Source organism: Coregonus clupeaformis, chromosome 33 (genome assembly GCF_020615455.1).
Source record: "Coregonus clupeaformis isolate EN_2021a chromosome 33, ASM2061545v1, whole genome shotgun sequence".
In the NCBI taxonomy this organism is placed as follows: Eukaryota; Metazoa; Chordata; class Actinopteri; order Salmoniformes; family Salmonidae; genus Coregonus; species Coregonus clupeaformis.
Window position 1 is genome coordinate 29791878 of NC_059224.1, and position 17935 is coordinate 29809812.

At 45.8% G+C, this 17935-nt stretch overlaps 1 protein-coding gene across 20 annotated transcripts in view; it reads left to right on the plus strand.

The window, feature by feature from the left end:
- The window catches only part of LOC121548972 (protein 4.1), an 89355-nt gene that overhangs the window by 52870 nt on the left and 18550 nt on the right, over window positions 1-17935 (plus strand). For all 20 annotated transcript variants that reach the window (XM_041860703.2, XM_041860704.2, XM_041860705.1 and 17 more), the window contains 8 exons: window positions 1748-1852; window positions 4796-4838; window positions 9235-9310; window positions 10404-10622; window positions 10952-11039; window positions 12216-12368; window positions 12700-12797; window positions 14983-15155. In XM_041860703.2, the coding sequence (XP_041716637.1) occupies window positions 1748-1852; window positions 4796-4838; window positions 9235-9310; window positions 10404-10622; window positions 10952-11039; window positions 12216-12368; window positions 12700-12797; window positions 14983-15155 (955 nt within the window). The remainder of the gene's footprint in view (window positions 1-1747; window positions 1853-4795; window positions 4839-9234; window positions 9311-10403; window positions 10623-10951; window positions 11040-12215; window positions 12369-12699; window positions 12798-14982; window positions 15156-17935) is intronic.

The following is a 17935-nucleotide window of genomic DNA, read 5'->3' on the forward strand; positions in this document are numbered from 1 at the left end:
AGGGAGCAGCTCTCTCAACAGCACTGTGGGGCTTTGGGTGGTGTGTTTACCTCACCTCTAGTTGAACCTAGCGTAAATAGCTCTGACTTTTTGAAGAGGCTGTAAGAGACCTTTTAAGCCTAAATGGATGGAATGTATAAGACCTGAAGTTTTATGGAGCCTTTTGTCTGCGACTGTGCTTTTACAGCCGCCAATGAGATTACTTTGCTGTACTCGTTCCATTGAGATGTAGCTGTCAAACATTTTAATAGGAATTACGTGACTTGCAGCAGGCGCCAGTAATTCAGATTAGGACTTTGTCTGCTTGTGCTGCGGTCTCTGTCAGACACTGCTCAGGCTAGGGCACAGACAGTTTCATTACATTTGCACTGAAACCCGAGCTTCAATTGGAAGCACCTGAAATCTCCCGCCTAATGGGCGAACGCATTTATTATTTTACAGTGCTGCCTGCTTTGCTGCCTAATGCACTCCAAGGCAATGGCTTCCGCATGATCAATAGTGAACATGAAATCAATTTTGCTGTGTGCCTACAATCCTTAGCGACTGTTGACCAGTCAGTACTGAAGTGCTTTAGTAGAGGAGATTGCCCTGAAATGAACATTGATCCTCCCCATCGGGCTTCTGTTTAGAAACGTGAGTTCCTGTCCTGATTGTTTAATATGTAGTGCAGAATGGCGTGCCACGGGAGGAAAATGCAAGGTCATGTGTAAAGAGGTGAATTTAAAGCCAAACAAAGGCAGCACCTTGGACACACATCTCAGAATCCACCTGGTGCCAAATCATGTCTCTCAGGGCCACACCCCTCCTGCAACTAGGATGTTGCAGCCTCCAAGCTGATAGTATGTTGCTAACAGTCTTTCTTTTCTCTCTCGCTCTCTCACACTCTGCAGACGGTCTAATGTAACAGTGTTTATTGTCAGGGCGGGGTGGGAAGAGGCATTCAAAAAGCCTCAACAGTTTCCTTCTGGGGAGTGACTGATAATACCAGCATACCTTAAATATCTCCGCTGTCCCAAGGAGGGGAAGCACAAATGCACAGCCTTCTTTTCATCCCCCTCTGTCTAGAATGCTGTGTCGTTGTCCTTTGTGGACTTTATATGGTTATTGTCCCTCAGGCCGAGGCAATGTGTTGCCCCGAGGAGGTAGTGTGGTAGAGTTCGCCCACTTTGTCCACACTGCAATTCATCCCAAATAGCTCCCTCATTCCACGAGTGTCAAAGGACCAGTAATATGCAATGCTCACGCAATCCATGGGCTTCTGTGGGGATTTTCCTGTAATGCCTATACTGTCTAGTTCTGCTGTGCAGGCGAATACAGGGCCAGTTGGAGAGAGCTGCCAAGCTGTCCCAAACGGCTGCATATCTGTCGGTCTGTCTGCAGGGCAAATTGCAGCTCACACCCAAGAGATGCCCTGGAGGAGTGCGTTCTCTAGAGTTTTCTGACACTTTCCACACACAACCATACAATTGTTGCATTCATGATCCACGTAAATGAACCTCCACGTAAATTAACCCTGTCGTAACGAACAGTGAAAGATGAATTGTGTAATTTTAAGGTTTTGTAATAAGTTTTTTCCGTTAAATGAAATACATTGGGGATTGATGGATGGTAAAAATATTTATTACGAGTCCAATTCTCTAAATAATCTGCCTCGCTGATATTGTAGGTCGCAATTTTTTAATGTCAACTGTTCTTAGTGATTAGTGACATGGTTTTCATTCTCTTCTTTGTTCTTTCCTCTCTGCAGAAACGGGCGAAAGGCCAGTACCTGTTCTTTAAAGTGTACGAAGCCCTGAACCTACTGGAGAAGGACTACTTTGGGTTGAGTTACAAAGACAACGCTGACCAGACGGTAAAGTCATTGTGTTTTTAACCACATTCTTCTATGGTGAGATCTGAAGGCCTGCTTTAAGAGAATAATCTGGCTTTTCCAGAACAGGAAAGACATTAGAAATGCAAACTTATCTTCTACATGCCCTCAGATCCACTTTTGAGGGAATGTTTTCTTTCTAAAGTACCAGTACCTTTACTAGGCCTAACTACACTGAACAAAAATATAAACGCAATGTGCAACAATTTCAACGATTTTACTGAGTTAAAGTTCATGTAAGGAAATCAGTCAATTGAAATAAATTCATTAGGCCCTAATCTATGGATTTCACATGACTGGGAATACAGATATGCATCTGTTGGTCACAGGTACCTTAAAAAAAAGTTAGGGGCGTGGATCAGAAAACCCGTCAGTATCTGGTGTGACCACCATTTGCCTCATCCGGCGCGACACATCTCCTTCGCATAGAGTTGATCAGGCTGTTGATTGTGGTCTGTGGAATGTCGTCCCACTCCTCTTCAATGGCTGTGCGAAGTCGCTGGATATTGGCAGGATCTGGAACACGCTGTCGTACACGTCGATCCAGAGCATCTCAAACATGCTCAATTGGTGGCATGTCTGAGTATGCAGACCATGGAAGAACTGGGACCAGGAATTATGTACAGATCCTTGCAACATGGGGCCGTGCATTAACATGCTGAAACATGAGGTGATGGCGGCGGATGAATGTGACGACAATGGGCCTCAGGATCTCGTCACGGTATCTCTGTGCATTCAAATTGCTGAAGTCCTTTACGACACCATACTGCAATCAAGTCAAGACCCTGGTGAGGACGATGAGCACGCAGATGAGCTTCCCTGAGACGGTTTCTGACAGTTTGTGCAGAAATTCTTATGTTGTGCAAACCCACAGTTTCATCAGCTGTCCGGGTGGTTGGTCTCAGACGATCCTGCAGGTGAAGAAGCCGGTTGTGGAGGTCCTGGGGTGGCGTGGTTACACGTGGTCTGCGGTTGTGAGGCCGGTCGGACATACTGCCAAATTCATTAAAACAACGTTTGAGGCGGCTTATGCTAGAGAAATTAACATTAAATTATCTGGCAACAGCTTTGGTGGACATTCCTGCAGTCAGCATGCCAATTTGCACGCTCCCTCAACTTGAAACATCTGTGGCATTGTGTTGTGTGACACAACTGCACATTTTAGTGGCCATTTCTTGTCCCCAGCACAAGGTGCACCTGTGTAATGATCATGCTGTTTAATCAGCTTCTTGATATGCCACACCTGTCAGGTAGATGGATTATCTTGGCAAAGGAGAAATGCTCACTAACAGGGATGTAAACTAATTTGTGTACAACATTTGAAAGAAATTCGTTTTTTGTGCGTTTGGGTAATTTCTTGGATGATTTATTTCAGCTCATGAAACATGGGACCAACACTTTACATGTTGCGTTTATATTTTTGTTCAGTGTACTTCCTAAAATGTATCATGTAATAACCTCTCTCCCAATGGCACAGATGTTTTTGCGTTTATGTCCTAAAACTTTTTTATATCGTTCTTCTAATTGTATAATTAGCTAGACTTTTATTCTGCTACAAAAGTTGCAATGACTAATGGTTTGACCACATAATATCCCTCTCATGATCAATATGAGTTGTTTAGACATTCCAAACGGTTTAGCGACCCTGATGGACCATATAATTGATAGATAAAGGGACGTTTTGACAAATGCCTGAATGAATCAAGTGATTCATAAAAGTCAGATGGATGATAAAGTACTTCCCTGTGTGCTAAAGCCAGCCCATCCTCATAGGAATGTCTGAAGTGTGCAGTAAACCTCCAGAGAACCCAGATATGCTTCCAGGAAATAACATCAGTTATTTTCCAGATCTGTGTCAACATGGTTTATTGGGAAGCTCTCTAATATCACTGGTTGGAGACAGAGGTTCCGCTCGCAAACTTCAGTCCATACTAACTCTGCTCTGCTCTCCCCCACTGCCAACCAAGCAGGCCTGGTTCACAGACCCATATCCTTCTCTCACATTGCCTGTCTGTATTCTTATGGCTTTGGCCATGAATGTTAAAGTCTCCCCTGCACACTGTAACTGGAGCTTAATAACAGAGTCAACACGCTCCCCAGTCTGTCTACAGGCTCAACATCAGTCATTGAGGGAGACTGTTGGGAGAGAGATCAGCATATTTGCGGTGGGGCTGCATGCAGAGTTTGGTTCCACGTTGACACTGGAAACTGCAGGCTAGCCAGGGGGGGCGGGGGGAGAGGAGGAGGGAAGAGGCTGTATAATACAGACTAGTGTAGTTCAGTGGAATGTGTTTTCATCATGTGTGTTTGTTTATATAAAAGTGGATCATACCAGTAATGACAATCATGGCTAGTTTTGTTGTGTCTGGAGTGGTCTGGATTGGTGCTAAATTGACAGTTTTGCTCTTTACAGCAGCTCTGTGCCTAATGCTTCCATCTGTGCCTTGTTTTTGATGATGCTTGTCTTGACATACCTGATCTACTACAGTACATGAGAAGGGAAATAAAAAGGAAGGCCTGGTGTATTTACTTAGAAACGGCAGTGTTCTATGTTTAGATGCTGTATCTTGCCAATATTGACGTTTTCACAATCAAAGTCCCACCTGCATTTTTCTAACATGAGTTACCAATCACCATGGTTACTCAACAGGGAAACTATGATGTTTGTGGTTAACTGCTAGAAGTAATAATAAATAATAATATGCCATTTAACAGACGCTTTTATCCAAAGCGACTTAGTCATGTGTGCATACATTTTTACGTATGGGTGGTCCCGGGGATCGAACCCACTACCCTGGCGTTACAAGCGCCGTGCTCTACCAATTGAGCTACAGAGGACCACATGGAAGTCTGATACTGTGTGTTTTTAAATTTCTGCATACTTGTTGAAACCAAAACTAATATCTCCTTTGTTTCTCAATATAGTGCTGGCTGGACCCTACAAAGGAGATCAAACGTCAGATCCGCAGTAAGTTGTGCTTTTTAACATTTTGAAACCTATTTCTGTATGAGGTTTCTCATTAAGTAACAGGGCCACCATGGTACACACTAAGTGGCTTTACTGTACGTACCAACCTAATGAAAGGCTTCCACACTATACCCTGTTATTTCCCCTACCATTTTCTCCCCCATTCACTGTACTCTCTATTCTGATAGCCCTAATAACTAATGTAACTGTTGACATTTACTAGATCTTGAGCAGAGACACGTTTTTTAAAATTTCTTCCTGGAGTGAGATGCTCTTTTCACATCTGGACATTGGATTGCAGTAATTCTGGATGGGGCTGGGGGAATGTGTTGGGTGGAGGGAGGCTGTGCTCTGCTGAACCTCTGGGCCAGGGCAGAGAGAAGGGAAGGGGGACGCTCACCACCCCCAGTCTGATACTCCCAGAGCACTTAGCTTCCAGTAACACCGGCCAGAGTTGCACACACACACACACACACACACACACACACAGTCACACCCCCTAGAGAATTCACTATGTAGCCATGGGACCGGCGGCTCTGAGCGGCGGTACGGTCTGTCCAGGGCCTGGGATGCGTTAAGAGCATAAAACGCTGTGCAGTACAGCCCCAGAGGCCTGCAACAGGCCTCTTCTGGTCCACCGACTCTTACAGTGGTCATTCTACCTGGCTGTCCAGGAGCCAAAGCTATGCCAATTTTCTAGCCTTATCTCTCAGTCTTGTTTGGACTGCTTCAGCACCTTGCGTCAATGAGTGAGAAACAGACATATGCCTTGTCTGTTAGCCACAGTTTGCTCCCTTCGAGATAAAGTCAGTATCTGGAGGGCAGGCTGATAAGGGAGGCCACTGTTAGACTGACTTGACTGATTCAGGTCAGTAGGCAGGCAGAGTTCACAGCCAGGCCTGTAACTGAAATCACTAGTGGTTTATGTTCCTAACTCACAGGTCACTGACTACCAGTGGGATCCAGTGAAATCATAGATATTGGCGCACTTTCTTTAACATATGTAATATTAAGATAATGGCCTGTGCTGTGCTTTGGCTGGTTGGGGTTTGAGCTCTCTCTCCTCAGAGACAGATGGAAAGACTTGGAGCGCAGCAGTGCGGAGGAAATTGCCCTGACATGAAGTCATCTTCTCTGGGATTTGAATTTTGTGCAGCTTGACTATGGACCTGATGTCACCCGTGGGTGGGTGGATGTGACATGAGAGCGAGACCTTTTTATTTGTTTCACTTATTGAACCTATTGTGTAGGATTTCACAGACCAATGGTGCATTGCTGGTGTATATGATTCTATGATATGGTACTCCCCATTTCATGCAATTTGCTGTGCCCGTTTACCCTGTAATAGTACTCTATGGTGTATGACTGGGGAATGGAGGCTATCACATCACATGAATTGAGGCCTCAGCTCAGACCCATTTATCTGCAGCTTGTGACTCCGACTGGAGTGTTTCAAGGATAATTTAAAAATGGGAAAACGAGGCAGAAGAGGAGCGGGAAACCGAAATCACCTGTGCCCCTGTCACACCACCACGGTTTACTTTTGGATGGTCATCTTTGTAAAAACGGTTACTTTTTATGAGTCTTTCCATGAATGCTCACTGGGAAAATGACCCTGATTTCCAAAGCAGCTTCTGTGTGCTAGAGAACACCAGATTTTTTTGCTCTCGATATTCGTCCTCTTTCACCTGAAATACTACACTTAATGGGATCATTGAAGCTACTGCTCTGCAAAGTTTTCCTGCCACACACAAATACACACACACACACACACACACACACACACACACACAGAAAAACACAATGTTCCTGGACAGATCAAGTGGTATTAGGCCCTCTGAGACAGTCATGTGATTAGAGCTTCCCCCTCCCAGTAGCACCAGTGATTTAACCCTCCCCTCATTGATTGTGAAGGGTGATCGTCCAGACATGTGACTTGCTCTGAGCCAGCTGCCTTACATTCCAGTGTATCAGTCTTTAATCTGCCTCTAGCTTCCTCAAATGGTCACTGACCTCTTCGCTCAGTCCGGCTAAAGGACAACGGCTACAATATGGCTACTGTTGGAACAGGAGAGGAACAGTGGCGCTTTAATTTGTGGGGTCATTTTTGGAATTCCTCTTTAACATATTTGACATCCTGTATCCCATGCCCAGGCTAAGCATGGGTGAATTTGGTCCGTTTTTCCTTCTCATGTCTTGTGGAAAATGAATATAAAGTAAGCATGTTTTGTATGATTTTCTATGAATTCTCAGTGTTGTGCAGACTTGAAAAGAGAAGTGAATTCCTTCCCAAATGTAATTTTCTCCACACAGTCAGTGGAATTGTTTGCTTGCCTGGCTTTTCTTCCCAATGTTGGCTCTCACATGGCCTGGGATTATGGGAAGGATGAAAAGCAGAGCCCTTCGTTGCTGCAGCAAAATAAATGGTCCCCATGGGATCACTTCATGATTACTCTGTTCCAGCATACTGTGCAGACGAGACCAAGGACACTCACTCGCCTGCAGCTAAACAGACAGGACATTACTATCGCTCTCCACTGATAAGCAAACACAGAAAACCTCCATTTCATTATTTAATTATCCCTTTTCTGCATAAAAATCCATAATTCCTAATACGTTTCAGACCGTACATTTCAGGGAAACAGAGTAGGAAGACCATTAAGTCTTATGTCAGGACACGGTTGACATTTTGTTGTCAATTGAGCCGTTGTGTAACGTCCCTCGCCCAGATGAAAGAGAGGGAGAGCGATTGTCGTCATCATCCGTCTCTTCTCTTCCCGGGTGTAATCGGGCTAGCGCTAGCCCATACCTCTCTCGCTCTCGCTCTCAGCTAGCGGTTGCTAGGTGACAACCAGCCCTAGCCTAATGCTGACGAAGCTATAGGCATCGCCACATCAAGCCTGTGGTCTATGACTGGACACGCACACAGAGATGAGGCGATAGTGTGTATTAGCTCTGCTAATCCTGTCTCATCTCACATGGCGCTCTCTTATCGCTGACAACAGGAAGTGATACATGGAGCCTTGCAAAGGGCTCTTAAGCCCATCTGACCCCAACACTAGTAGGCTACTACTAGAAAGTAGGTTGCTTACTTAGAAGTTACTCCATATCATGATTACGTGTCAAGGATTTGTGGTTTTTTCTTTAATTTTATCAACCCATCCACCACCCCCCTTCAGAGGACACATCTTTTTAGTTTTTACATACTTTTTTGCTACATATATACATTTTACATTTCACACTTTACATATACATTTTCGATATACATTTTCCGTACATGGCACTTTTATATGCAGCGATCACATAACAATAATTAATTACCGAACATTAGCTCTTTAATCCCAACCCACAGCCACTCTCAGACCATCCCAACTATCACCGTAGACCACCCTCGTTTGGTTTCCATGTGCCATATATTTTTCAATTGTGATGTGAAGTTGATTGAAAACCGTTTGTGTTGTTGAACATGTTCTTCTGAAATGTACTGTGTTCTCCACTAGCTGGTTGAATCTAAATCCAGCCCTTTTTTACTGATTTTAAATCCCCTCAGTGTGTCCAATGATGAATACCCAAAACAGAGAGTGAGCGGTATGTTGAAAGACCCTGTTTCTGCTCTGTCATTTTTGATGAGTCTGGGTGCCACGGTGCAGGACCAAATCAAAATGACTCTCACCAGGTCTTTCCAGGCTTGACAAAACTCCACTTCAAAGGGAAGACCTAAATTGCATACTCCTCACGTTGTCTCTCCTCGTCTCCTTCTCAAAACTGATTGGAGGAGAAAGACAGAGGTCCCGCCCCTCTGACCTTCTCCTCCAATGGGTTTTGAGAAGGAGACGAGGAGCGAGGATGCGAGGAGTATGCAATTGAGATCTTCCCAAAGCCTCTCCTCACGGGTCGTAGCTGTTGTGTAATTGCGTGCAGCTGCTACATCCTTCCCAGTGTGAGTTCTTGTTCTCTTTCCATCTCTCTGCCTGTCTCTTTTTCCCCCGCTCTCTGATTCCCTCTCCCCCACCACTCTTCTACACCACCTCATACACACACACACACACACACACACACACACACACTCCTTACGGTCGATGAGCGCAGCTGTTGGGGCAGTGCCATATTTTTAGCAGTGTGTGTGTTCTTAGCACATCTGGTTCTTAGCACATCTGGCCTGGCATGCCACCATCGCTTGTTTTTCTATGTTCATTATTTGACACTAAATGCATAATTTCCTTCCTCTACATACAAACGCTCACCCAAATGATTAGCTGATGTCAGTCCATCTTTGCTTGAACACGTGGCCTTGCGCCTTTAGAAATAATGATAATGTGTTATGATATTGTAGATCAAGTATTTATTTGACTCTTTTAATCAGATGAGTCCTGTCCTTTCTGTTTCCTTTCCACAGATGCCACCTGGCAGTTTGCGTTCAATGTCAAGTTCTACCCTCCGGATCCATCCCAGCTGACCGAGGATATTACCAGGTATTGTACTGTCGCTTTCATCAGGAAACAAAGAGGTCAAACAGCCACATCACACACTCCTTTGATTGTACATTTGAATGTTTGGCTTTATTATGTTAGTCATCAAGCAAAAAATGATCTGCCCAGTCGTGCAAACAAAGAATGCTTTAATGCCACACAGGTGGCCCGGAGCAGTCAACCTACAGTCTGTTAATACTTTACATTCACACTATTTGGACATCTTTCCAGAGAATATTGTACACTGGCTTTATGGGGGAAATGTAAATAGTTGTACTGTTATGGTATGTACCGTACATGTTGATTTTCGACCAGCATGCACATACAGAATGTAACTAAACACACACACATGCTAGCACTGTTATTCAATGTACACCCAGTCTATATAACCTATTCCAGAGACAGTAAAGGCAAGTCCATTGCTGTACAGTAGTTGTACACTGCAGCAGCAACATGCATTAGACTCCTGGTTGATGAGGTCAGAAGAGCAGAGCACTGAGAGAATGGGAGGGGACGGTGGGTGTCCATTGATTGTTCAATATCCATGTGTTCCCCCAGCTTCCCAGTGTCTAATCATTCCCTGCGCTGAGCCCTCAGCCAGTGCCTAATCTAGCATAGAAGTGCCCTCTTTGATCGGCGCCCGTCAAAAGGTTGCAGCAATATCCAGTGCAGTGGAGCGGTCTTCAGCCTCCCGAGTTTAGTTTCAGCACAGCCCCAGGGCCAAGGTCACAGGCAATGGAGGGCAATCATCTGCACACACACCTACCTTCCTTTCCCTCTCGCAGTGTGTCGTTATCACATATGCTATTTCTGCTTCTGTGAGTCTGCAGGCTGCTGCACTACTATAACGTACAGGAAAACGCCCACGTACACACTACACTCCCAACACACAGCTTTCACATGCGTGTTATGTCAGAACTGAAGTAGTGGGCTAGTGTCATGAGAAATGTACAGACCAAATTTACAAAATGTATTTCATGCCTTAATGTGGTTATGGACTGTGACTCTCTCCCTCCACCCCTCCTCCTTATCCCATCTCTCTCTCGCTCCTCCCCCCCCCCACACCCTTTTATCGCATCTCTCCATCTCCCTGTAGATATCTCCTGTGCCTTCAGCTCCGGCAGGACATAGCGTCGGGGCGTCTGCCCTGCTCCTTCGTCACCCACTCCCTGCTGGGTTCCTACGCCCTGCAGGCTGAGCTGGGAGACCATGACTCCGGCGAGCACCGCCTCGACTACATCAGTGACTTCCAGTTTGCCCCCTCCCAGACCAAGGAGATGGAGGAGAAGGTGGTGGAGCTCCACAAAACTCACAGGTCAGGGCCAGGGCCGTGTGGGGTGAAAGGGATAGTTCAGCAATAACTATCCCTTTTAAATTAGCAAACGAGCAAGTGAAGATGACGCTGAAGTCATAGTTTTAGGGGAGATTAAATATAGCTGAAGGTGCCTCTTTAAAACCCAGGACTGGGGAGAGACACCTGTGTAGAAATTAGTTGGAAACGACCCCTGGACTGTACAGGTAATGTGATCATTATCATAATTTGAATTCCCAGTTTTCAGGACCTGACACTTCTCAGATCATTCAATTGAACTCTTCACCTCTGTGTTTGTTTACAATATATATTTTTTTTGTCTACTTGTCAAGGGGGATGACTCCTGCTCAAGCAGATGCCCAGTTCTTAGAAAACGCTAAGAAGTTGTCGATGTACGGTGTGGATCTCCACCATGCCAAGGTGACTAGCTGCCACAGACACCAGGTTTTGAAATGTCCAATTCAACCAGAAATTATGTTTAAGGAATCATTCCTGTGTTTATTTTTGGGGAAATGTGAGGAAATACATTTATATGTTTATAGAATGCCCTGCGATGAGAAAATGTGAAGCTGATAATGCTAGGAAAGATTAATGAACTGTAAGCTGTAGTGTGGCTATCCTCTGCACAAGGAGGCATAGCCTGCTGGTCAGTATCCAAACTTAGTCATTAGTCCCAGGAACTGTTCTCCTATGCTCCATTCGTTGTGTATGGAAGTCTGGAAGAAACGCCTGTGAGAGCACACAGGACTCAGGGAGGCTCCTTTGATGTGGTGTGCAGTGAGGGGAAGAGAAAGGGCACCGGAAAACACAAAGCCAAAGTATTTCAACTGGAAAAGAGAGTGGGCCCTACCACCGCATCAGCTGTACAAACACATGAGGTGGATTGGAGCCGGAGCTCTTTTCACTGGGCCATCGACATGGGACGTGGAATGATCCCTCGTCTCTCCACGTGGACTGGACATGGGTTGAAAATACTCCGAGAAATGTTCTGCTGGTCCATAGAGAGGGAGAGGGGGAATGGGAGGGAGCGCGATAGGGGGGGAGAGAGGGGTCAGTGACCTTTTTAGTTCATATCCCAACCGTCAGTGAGAAAAGTACCGCCTCGCTCTCTCTCTGAGTCTCTGTGTCTCTCTCTGTGTGTGTAGGCAGGGAAAGCAGGTCATGTGGAAAAGCATGCCAAGGACATACTTAGTGAGAGGGTTTGGTTAAAAGCCATGCATTGACATCTAATAGTGGCCATGCCCATCGGCGGGGAAGGATTTTCCTCCTTATTTTACAGTTGAATACCCAAATCAATAGTCACTCCGTATCTATCCATACAGTCCGGACTTAAAAGGCCTTTTATGGTGTCATGCAAGGTTGATAACAACGTTACCATTGAGTTATGGTGGGGTGATTGAATATCCGGCCTTATTCAGTTGTATGTTATTGCTAATAATTCCATTGTGCGCCTTGGTGATATTCTAAATCTTCTGGGCTGAAATCTGAGAACGTTGTCTGTTCTCTATCCTTGTTGTCTGTACTGAATACCTGACTGTGTTTTCTCTTTATTGTACTTTGCTGAACTGTTGCTTTGGCTGGTGTCTTTGTCTGCAGGACTCTGAGGGAGTGGACATCATGTTGGGAGTGTGTGCCAACGGCCTGCTGATCTACAAAGACCGACTCCGGATAAACCGCTTCGCCTGGCCAAAAATCCTCAAGATCTCCTACAAACGCAGCAACTTCTATATCAAAATCAGGCCGGGAGAGGTACGGAACAGCACCGCCCTCAGAGGAAAGACTAGACATTTCCACATTTTGGAGTTGTCCTTTCGAAAGCCCACTCGAGAAGTCAGCCGTAGGAAGCAGACTCCTTCATTGAGCCAAATACTGACAGTGTTAGGAGATGGTTTGATTGTACAGATGGAAATGCTGACATTTAGATATTTTTTCTCAAGGCCCATTAAAGCTAGTGTCTTGGAAGAAGGGATGGCGGTGGGGGGGGTTGGGTCCATATCCCTGTCTTTTGTAGAGCATATGTTTTCTATCTAAGCTAGTCTCCAGTACTCAGGGGAACTCACCTCTATACTCTGTCTTCCAGACAGAGCAGTTTGAGAGTTCTGTGGGCTTCAAACTGCCCAACCACCGCGCTGCCAAGAGAGTCTGGAAGGTCTGCGTGGAGAATCACACTTTCTTCAGGTAACAGTCACACTGTCAGCATCCATGTCAACGACCCCTACAAACCCCTACATTTCTGTGTAACCTAATCCTGTTCACCTCTAACTCACTGCTTCAGACTCGAAAATATGTCTGAACCAGGAAGAACTAGTGTGTTAGGTCCTTTTGAAGTCTGTTGTTTTTGAATGATTGCGCCATTCATTAAAATGTTCTGTTCCACCATCTACATGCCCTTTCTAACCTGTTGACTCTGTGAAATGTGTGTCTAAGCTAACACAGACAAAAAGGAGCCCATGTCAAACCCCAGTGGAGCATGTTGAATGGTGTTTCCCCCACAGTCTGAAGTGTGTACCAACTGGAGTGTGTAATTGGCCAGTCTCTAGGGAGCACTAGGTTCCTCCGATACTTCCTGTCCAGTGAAAAGACTGAGGAGACGGAGCACAGTGTAGTGGAGCATGGCCGTCGTGCACTTATTTGTTTAAGCAGCTTCTCTGTCCGAGGCCTAAAGCCATGGCCATTATCATGTGATTAAGCTGTCTCCTTAGCGTCCGCTCTGCAGGGCTGTATCATTAAGGAAGCAACTGTCCCCCCCCCTGGGGATTTAAGAATGAGCAAACATTTAATATCCTGTAGGAAAGCAGAGTCCCTCAGAGACACTGATAGAGATGCGTGTTTCAACCGTAAAACCCCAACTTCTCCCTCCCAGATCAGCCCGTCCCTTGGGGGTTCATCTGTCTTGACGTCATTTGAAACGCAACGCCCTATGGTTGGAATCACCCCAGCAACGCATCATGTTAAATACATCCCACCTGCTGCGCCTAGCATTGTTTGACAGTTTGTAAGAGGAGTGTCGGCCCACGAGAAATTGGAACCGGATTCGCCATGGAGATCCTCGGTTGTTTAATCGAGCTGTGTTGTTCTTGGCACAGATGACGAGGAGGGGAGCCACAGCCTCAACAAACGCAAAGCAAAAAATCACTTGCTGCCTTCCCTTCAACCCAACCACTAATAGCCAAAAGCCCTGTAGTGCCTCTCTCTCCTAACATTCAGATCATCTGTGTACTAAATCAACTCCTAGTAATGACTCTCCTTAAATTGTCAAGTTTTAATTAGAAGCCCCGCCTTCTACTTAATGGTCTTGTACACTGATATCAATACCAAGAGCTTTAATTGCCCCGGTCATTATCGGTTTGGGCTAACGAGCTTGATCAAAGAGCGGCTTCTTTTGGACAGTGTTGTGAAGGCATGATGTCATGTCAGACCCAGGCCCTGGCTGGGCTGGGATGGAGAAGTCGTGCCGGGCTGCTGAGATCATGATGGAATCCACAGACACCCTGACACACCAGCAGCACGCCCAGGGCCAGCGTGTTTAAATGGGGTTGAAATCAGCTCTGGCCTCCACGCCCCTGGGTTAAACAACAGAACCCCACCCCACTATGCCTGTATAAGAGCAGAAAGCAAGAGCGTTACTTTATGGACGCCACTGTGGCTAAACCTGACACCACTAGGACAATGCCAGAGACATCTGGACTGAATGCCCCCCCCCCCTCTCTCTCCCCTCTCCTCCAGCCTGCCGTCACCTCAGGCTGGGTACAGACCTGTTTGAAGGAACTTCTGCTCTGTAGGGGTTTGTGAAGGGGTGTGTGTGTGTGAGAGAGAGATGTCTGAATTAGGGGCCCTGCAAAGTGAATGGGGAGAGCTGGATGGGCAGGAAAGCCCTGTCGCCATGGGAGATTAAGGATAGGGGCAGGGATGTTTGTGACCACCCCTCCCCCACCCCCACCTCTGTCTCCCGATAATATTTAGTCGCAACCACAGCTGTTACTCAGAGCAGAGCCAGCTAAGGGGAAAAAGAGACTGCTAAATGTTCAGCGCCCAGTTTTAAGTGTTTTATAGCTATGTTTATTTACGGTCACTGACAAACAATGAGACTGTTGAATGGATCCCTTATACCTGAGTCTTCATGACTCATCCTAGTCCTCTCTATTAACACACAGAGATGTTTATCACTTTGGCTTCAGCGGTTGGCCCAGTTTACTGGCAGTAAATTGATTTTTCATGGGGGAAAAAATATAGTACTCTATCTACTCTCACGGTCTTCCAGTAAACTAAAATATGTTTTGCATACTGCCACTAAACTACTGGATATGAAAGGGTTTGTTTTCAGAATAGTATTGATCTTATTTTGGTCCTATTCTCGCTCAAGGTTGATGACTCCAGAAGCGCCCACTAAAGCCAAGTTCCTCACGCTGGGCTCCAAGTTCCGCTATAGTGGGCGCACCCAGGCCCAGACACGACAAGCCAGCACCCTCATCGACAGGCCGGCACCCTACTTCGAGCGCACCTCCAGCAAGCGCATCTCACGAAGCCTGGATGGAGGTAGGCCGTGGCACTAGACAACACACACACATTTGGGAGAACGTATTACTATACCCACTACCTTGAACTATGGGCTCCACTGGTAATGAGTGTGAGTCAGTCCATAGCTATCTCTGCAGGAGGAGAGTAGAGTGTTACTCAGTGGCACATGGCCTCTAAACCCGGTCTACACAAGCAGTAGGTCTCTTTGTGACCATCAGAGAGCTCTGATTCAGTCCGCTCAGTGCAGACACCGTAGGGGGCCGTCACAGAACCACAGCCTACCTCAGCCTCGCCATCAAAGAGATGTTTAGAGAAACTGCTGGGGAAACACTCCAAACCGGAGAGAGGGAGGGAATGAAGGAGGGAAAGTAACAAAGGACCCACAGGATCAGAGGAAAACCATTACAGTGAGATGTACAAAAAGAAACACAACCCTGTTCAGATGTCTCTGTATGACAGCAATCCTCAACATGCCTCAGCATGCATTCTGTTCCCCTGCCAACCGGTAAAGTTTAGAGCACACTACACATCATCCTACCACTGCGCCACTGTTTCCTGAGTGGCGCAGTGGTCTAAGGCACTGCATCGCAGTGCTAACTGTGCCACTAGAGATCCTGGTTCGAATCCAGGCTCTGTCGCAGCCGGCCGCGACCGGGAGACTCATGGGCGGCGCACAATTGGCCCAGCGTCGTCCAGGGTAGGGGAGGGAATGGCCGGCAGGGATGTAGCTCAGTTGATAGAGCATGGCGTTTGCAACGCCAGGGTTGTGGGTTCGTTTCCCACGGGGGGCCAGTATAAAAAAATAAAATAATAATGTATTCACTAACTGTAAGTCGCTCTGGATAAGAGCGTCTGCTAAATGACTAAAAATGTAAATGTAAAATCCTAGTTTGTTCAAACTGTCTTGTCAGCTGAACTAGGTTGGTCTTATGGACTATTAGGATATTTGTCTCTTCTAAGTGTTTAGAGCTGAGCTAGTGTCCTGTACAGTGTCAGCCAGTGAGTGTGTAGCTAGATGACTTGACATATTCCCTCCCCATCATGGGCATTGGTTAGGAACAGGAAATGGCTCCAACATCTGTTTTCCTTTGTTGGGAACGCTGGGATTAATGACTGTGGATGAAACTGGACTCATTCTTCTTGACCAGGGGATTTCAAAGTGTTTATATTGCTGGACCCGGGCTGTATACATTACATTATACATTTAACATGGGAAAGAAACGGTGCCACTAAAGCATGTGCACGCATGAAGGATATGGTCAGTCCTAGGCCCACGTGAACTATTAGGCCTATTTTCAACCATGAATGCGTTCTAGAAATTACTCTGAGCAAAACGACTGAAATGCAGTAGTACTGGACTGTAGCTCCCAAGCAGGAAGATGAAATGCAGGTGATGCTGTAGCTGAAAGTGTAGTAGTAATTAAACAGTGAATGTAAGCTTGAACATGTACAGTGGTTCCTGTGACAGAAAGATTAGCGTGTAATATTGACCGGTCAGCATTTTGCTTCCAACTACATCAGCACTAATCTAGGAGGAGAATACTAGCTAGAAGAACACGAATCACCAAATTAATGTTGATTACGCAATTGCTCTACATTGCCATGAATACCCTACAACAAGATTTAATGAGACGAAGGATTTAGCCTTTCTTTCTTCTTCTCTGTAGCTTGTAAATTTAGAGGTACTAGGATAACTAAATCAAATATCCCAAATACCCAGAGTGCACTAGGGCCACTCATTATTAAAGGGTTACTCTACTCAGTTCAGCTGTGGGCTTACCTGGCCTACTCTGGAATCTCCTTTCTTTGCTTCCTTCACTCCTTCTTTCCGTCCTGTATGTAGATCCTCTCCGAGGAGCCTCTTGATCATTCATCATCAATGCACTGCGCTATTATTTCCCTCTAGTCCCTCTGTAGTAGAGGAGGCGATCAAGAGAAGAGAGGGTGGGAACCATTTGTTCTCCATCTGGCCAACTGTGGAGTCTTCTCTCTGCTTTGATTGAGACAAAGACCCAGTAAGCCCCCAGAGCTTTAGAGACAGTCACAGCTGGTATGGGACCGGGACTGGGATTCTGAATGAGACAGGGCTAGATGAGGTGAATTTGGTTCTGGTTTCTGGATCAATTATTCTCTCTTCCCCCAACACATGGCACAACAATACAGGGAGTGGCGGCTGTGCTGTGGGTGGCACGGTCGGTTACAGATGATAGCAGGTTCCATATCACACAACCACCGTATCACACCACCACCATATCAAACCCTCGCATCTAAACCTCAAGAATCCATGACAGCACCACTCAGTCTGGTCTGCTTGTATCAGTGTGTGTGTTGGCACTGCTAAATACACTACTGTACACTACTGCTATTCATGACATGTCAATTACTGTAGTTTCACATAGATCTAGCATTTAGCCAAAGAACTGATGCTGTGTCATTTTCTCTAAGCTCTTTTCATCTGAATAGCTATTGAAAGTAGGCCTTATACTATACCAAAACTAATAGCCATGTCTGGTATGTACGATGAATCCATGCCCTCCTGGTCTTATGTCCTCCACAAAAGGCAGGGTAAAGAATCTTTCATATGAACCAGATTAAACTGTGCTCTGGGGTTAGAATTCCCTCTGCTGGCCAGTGCTGGGAATTGCCAGGGTGCCGATATGTATTGTGATTCTCACGATTCTATATGTATTGCGATTCGATACTGCGATTTTATTATATGCGATTTGATGTTCCAAACATATTGCTCACTATGTCTGCTGCAGAGAGACGAGAGAGCATGTGAAAATTAATTTTCATTA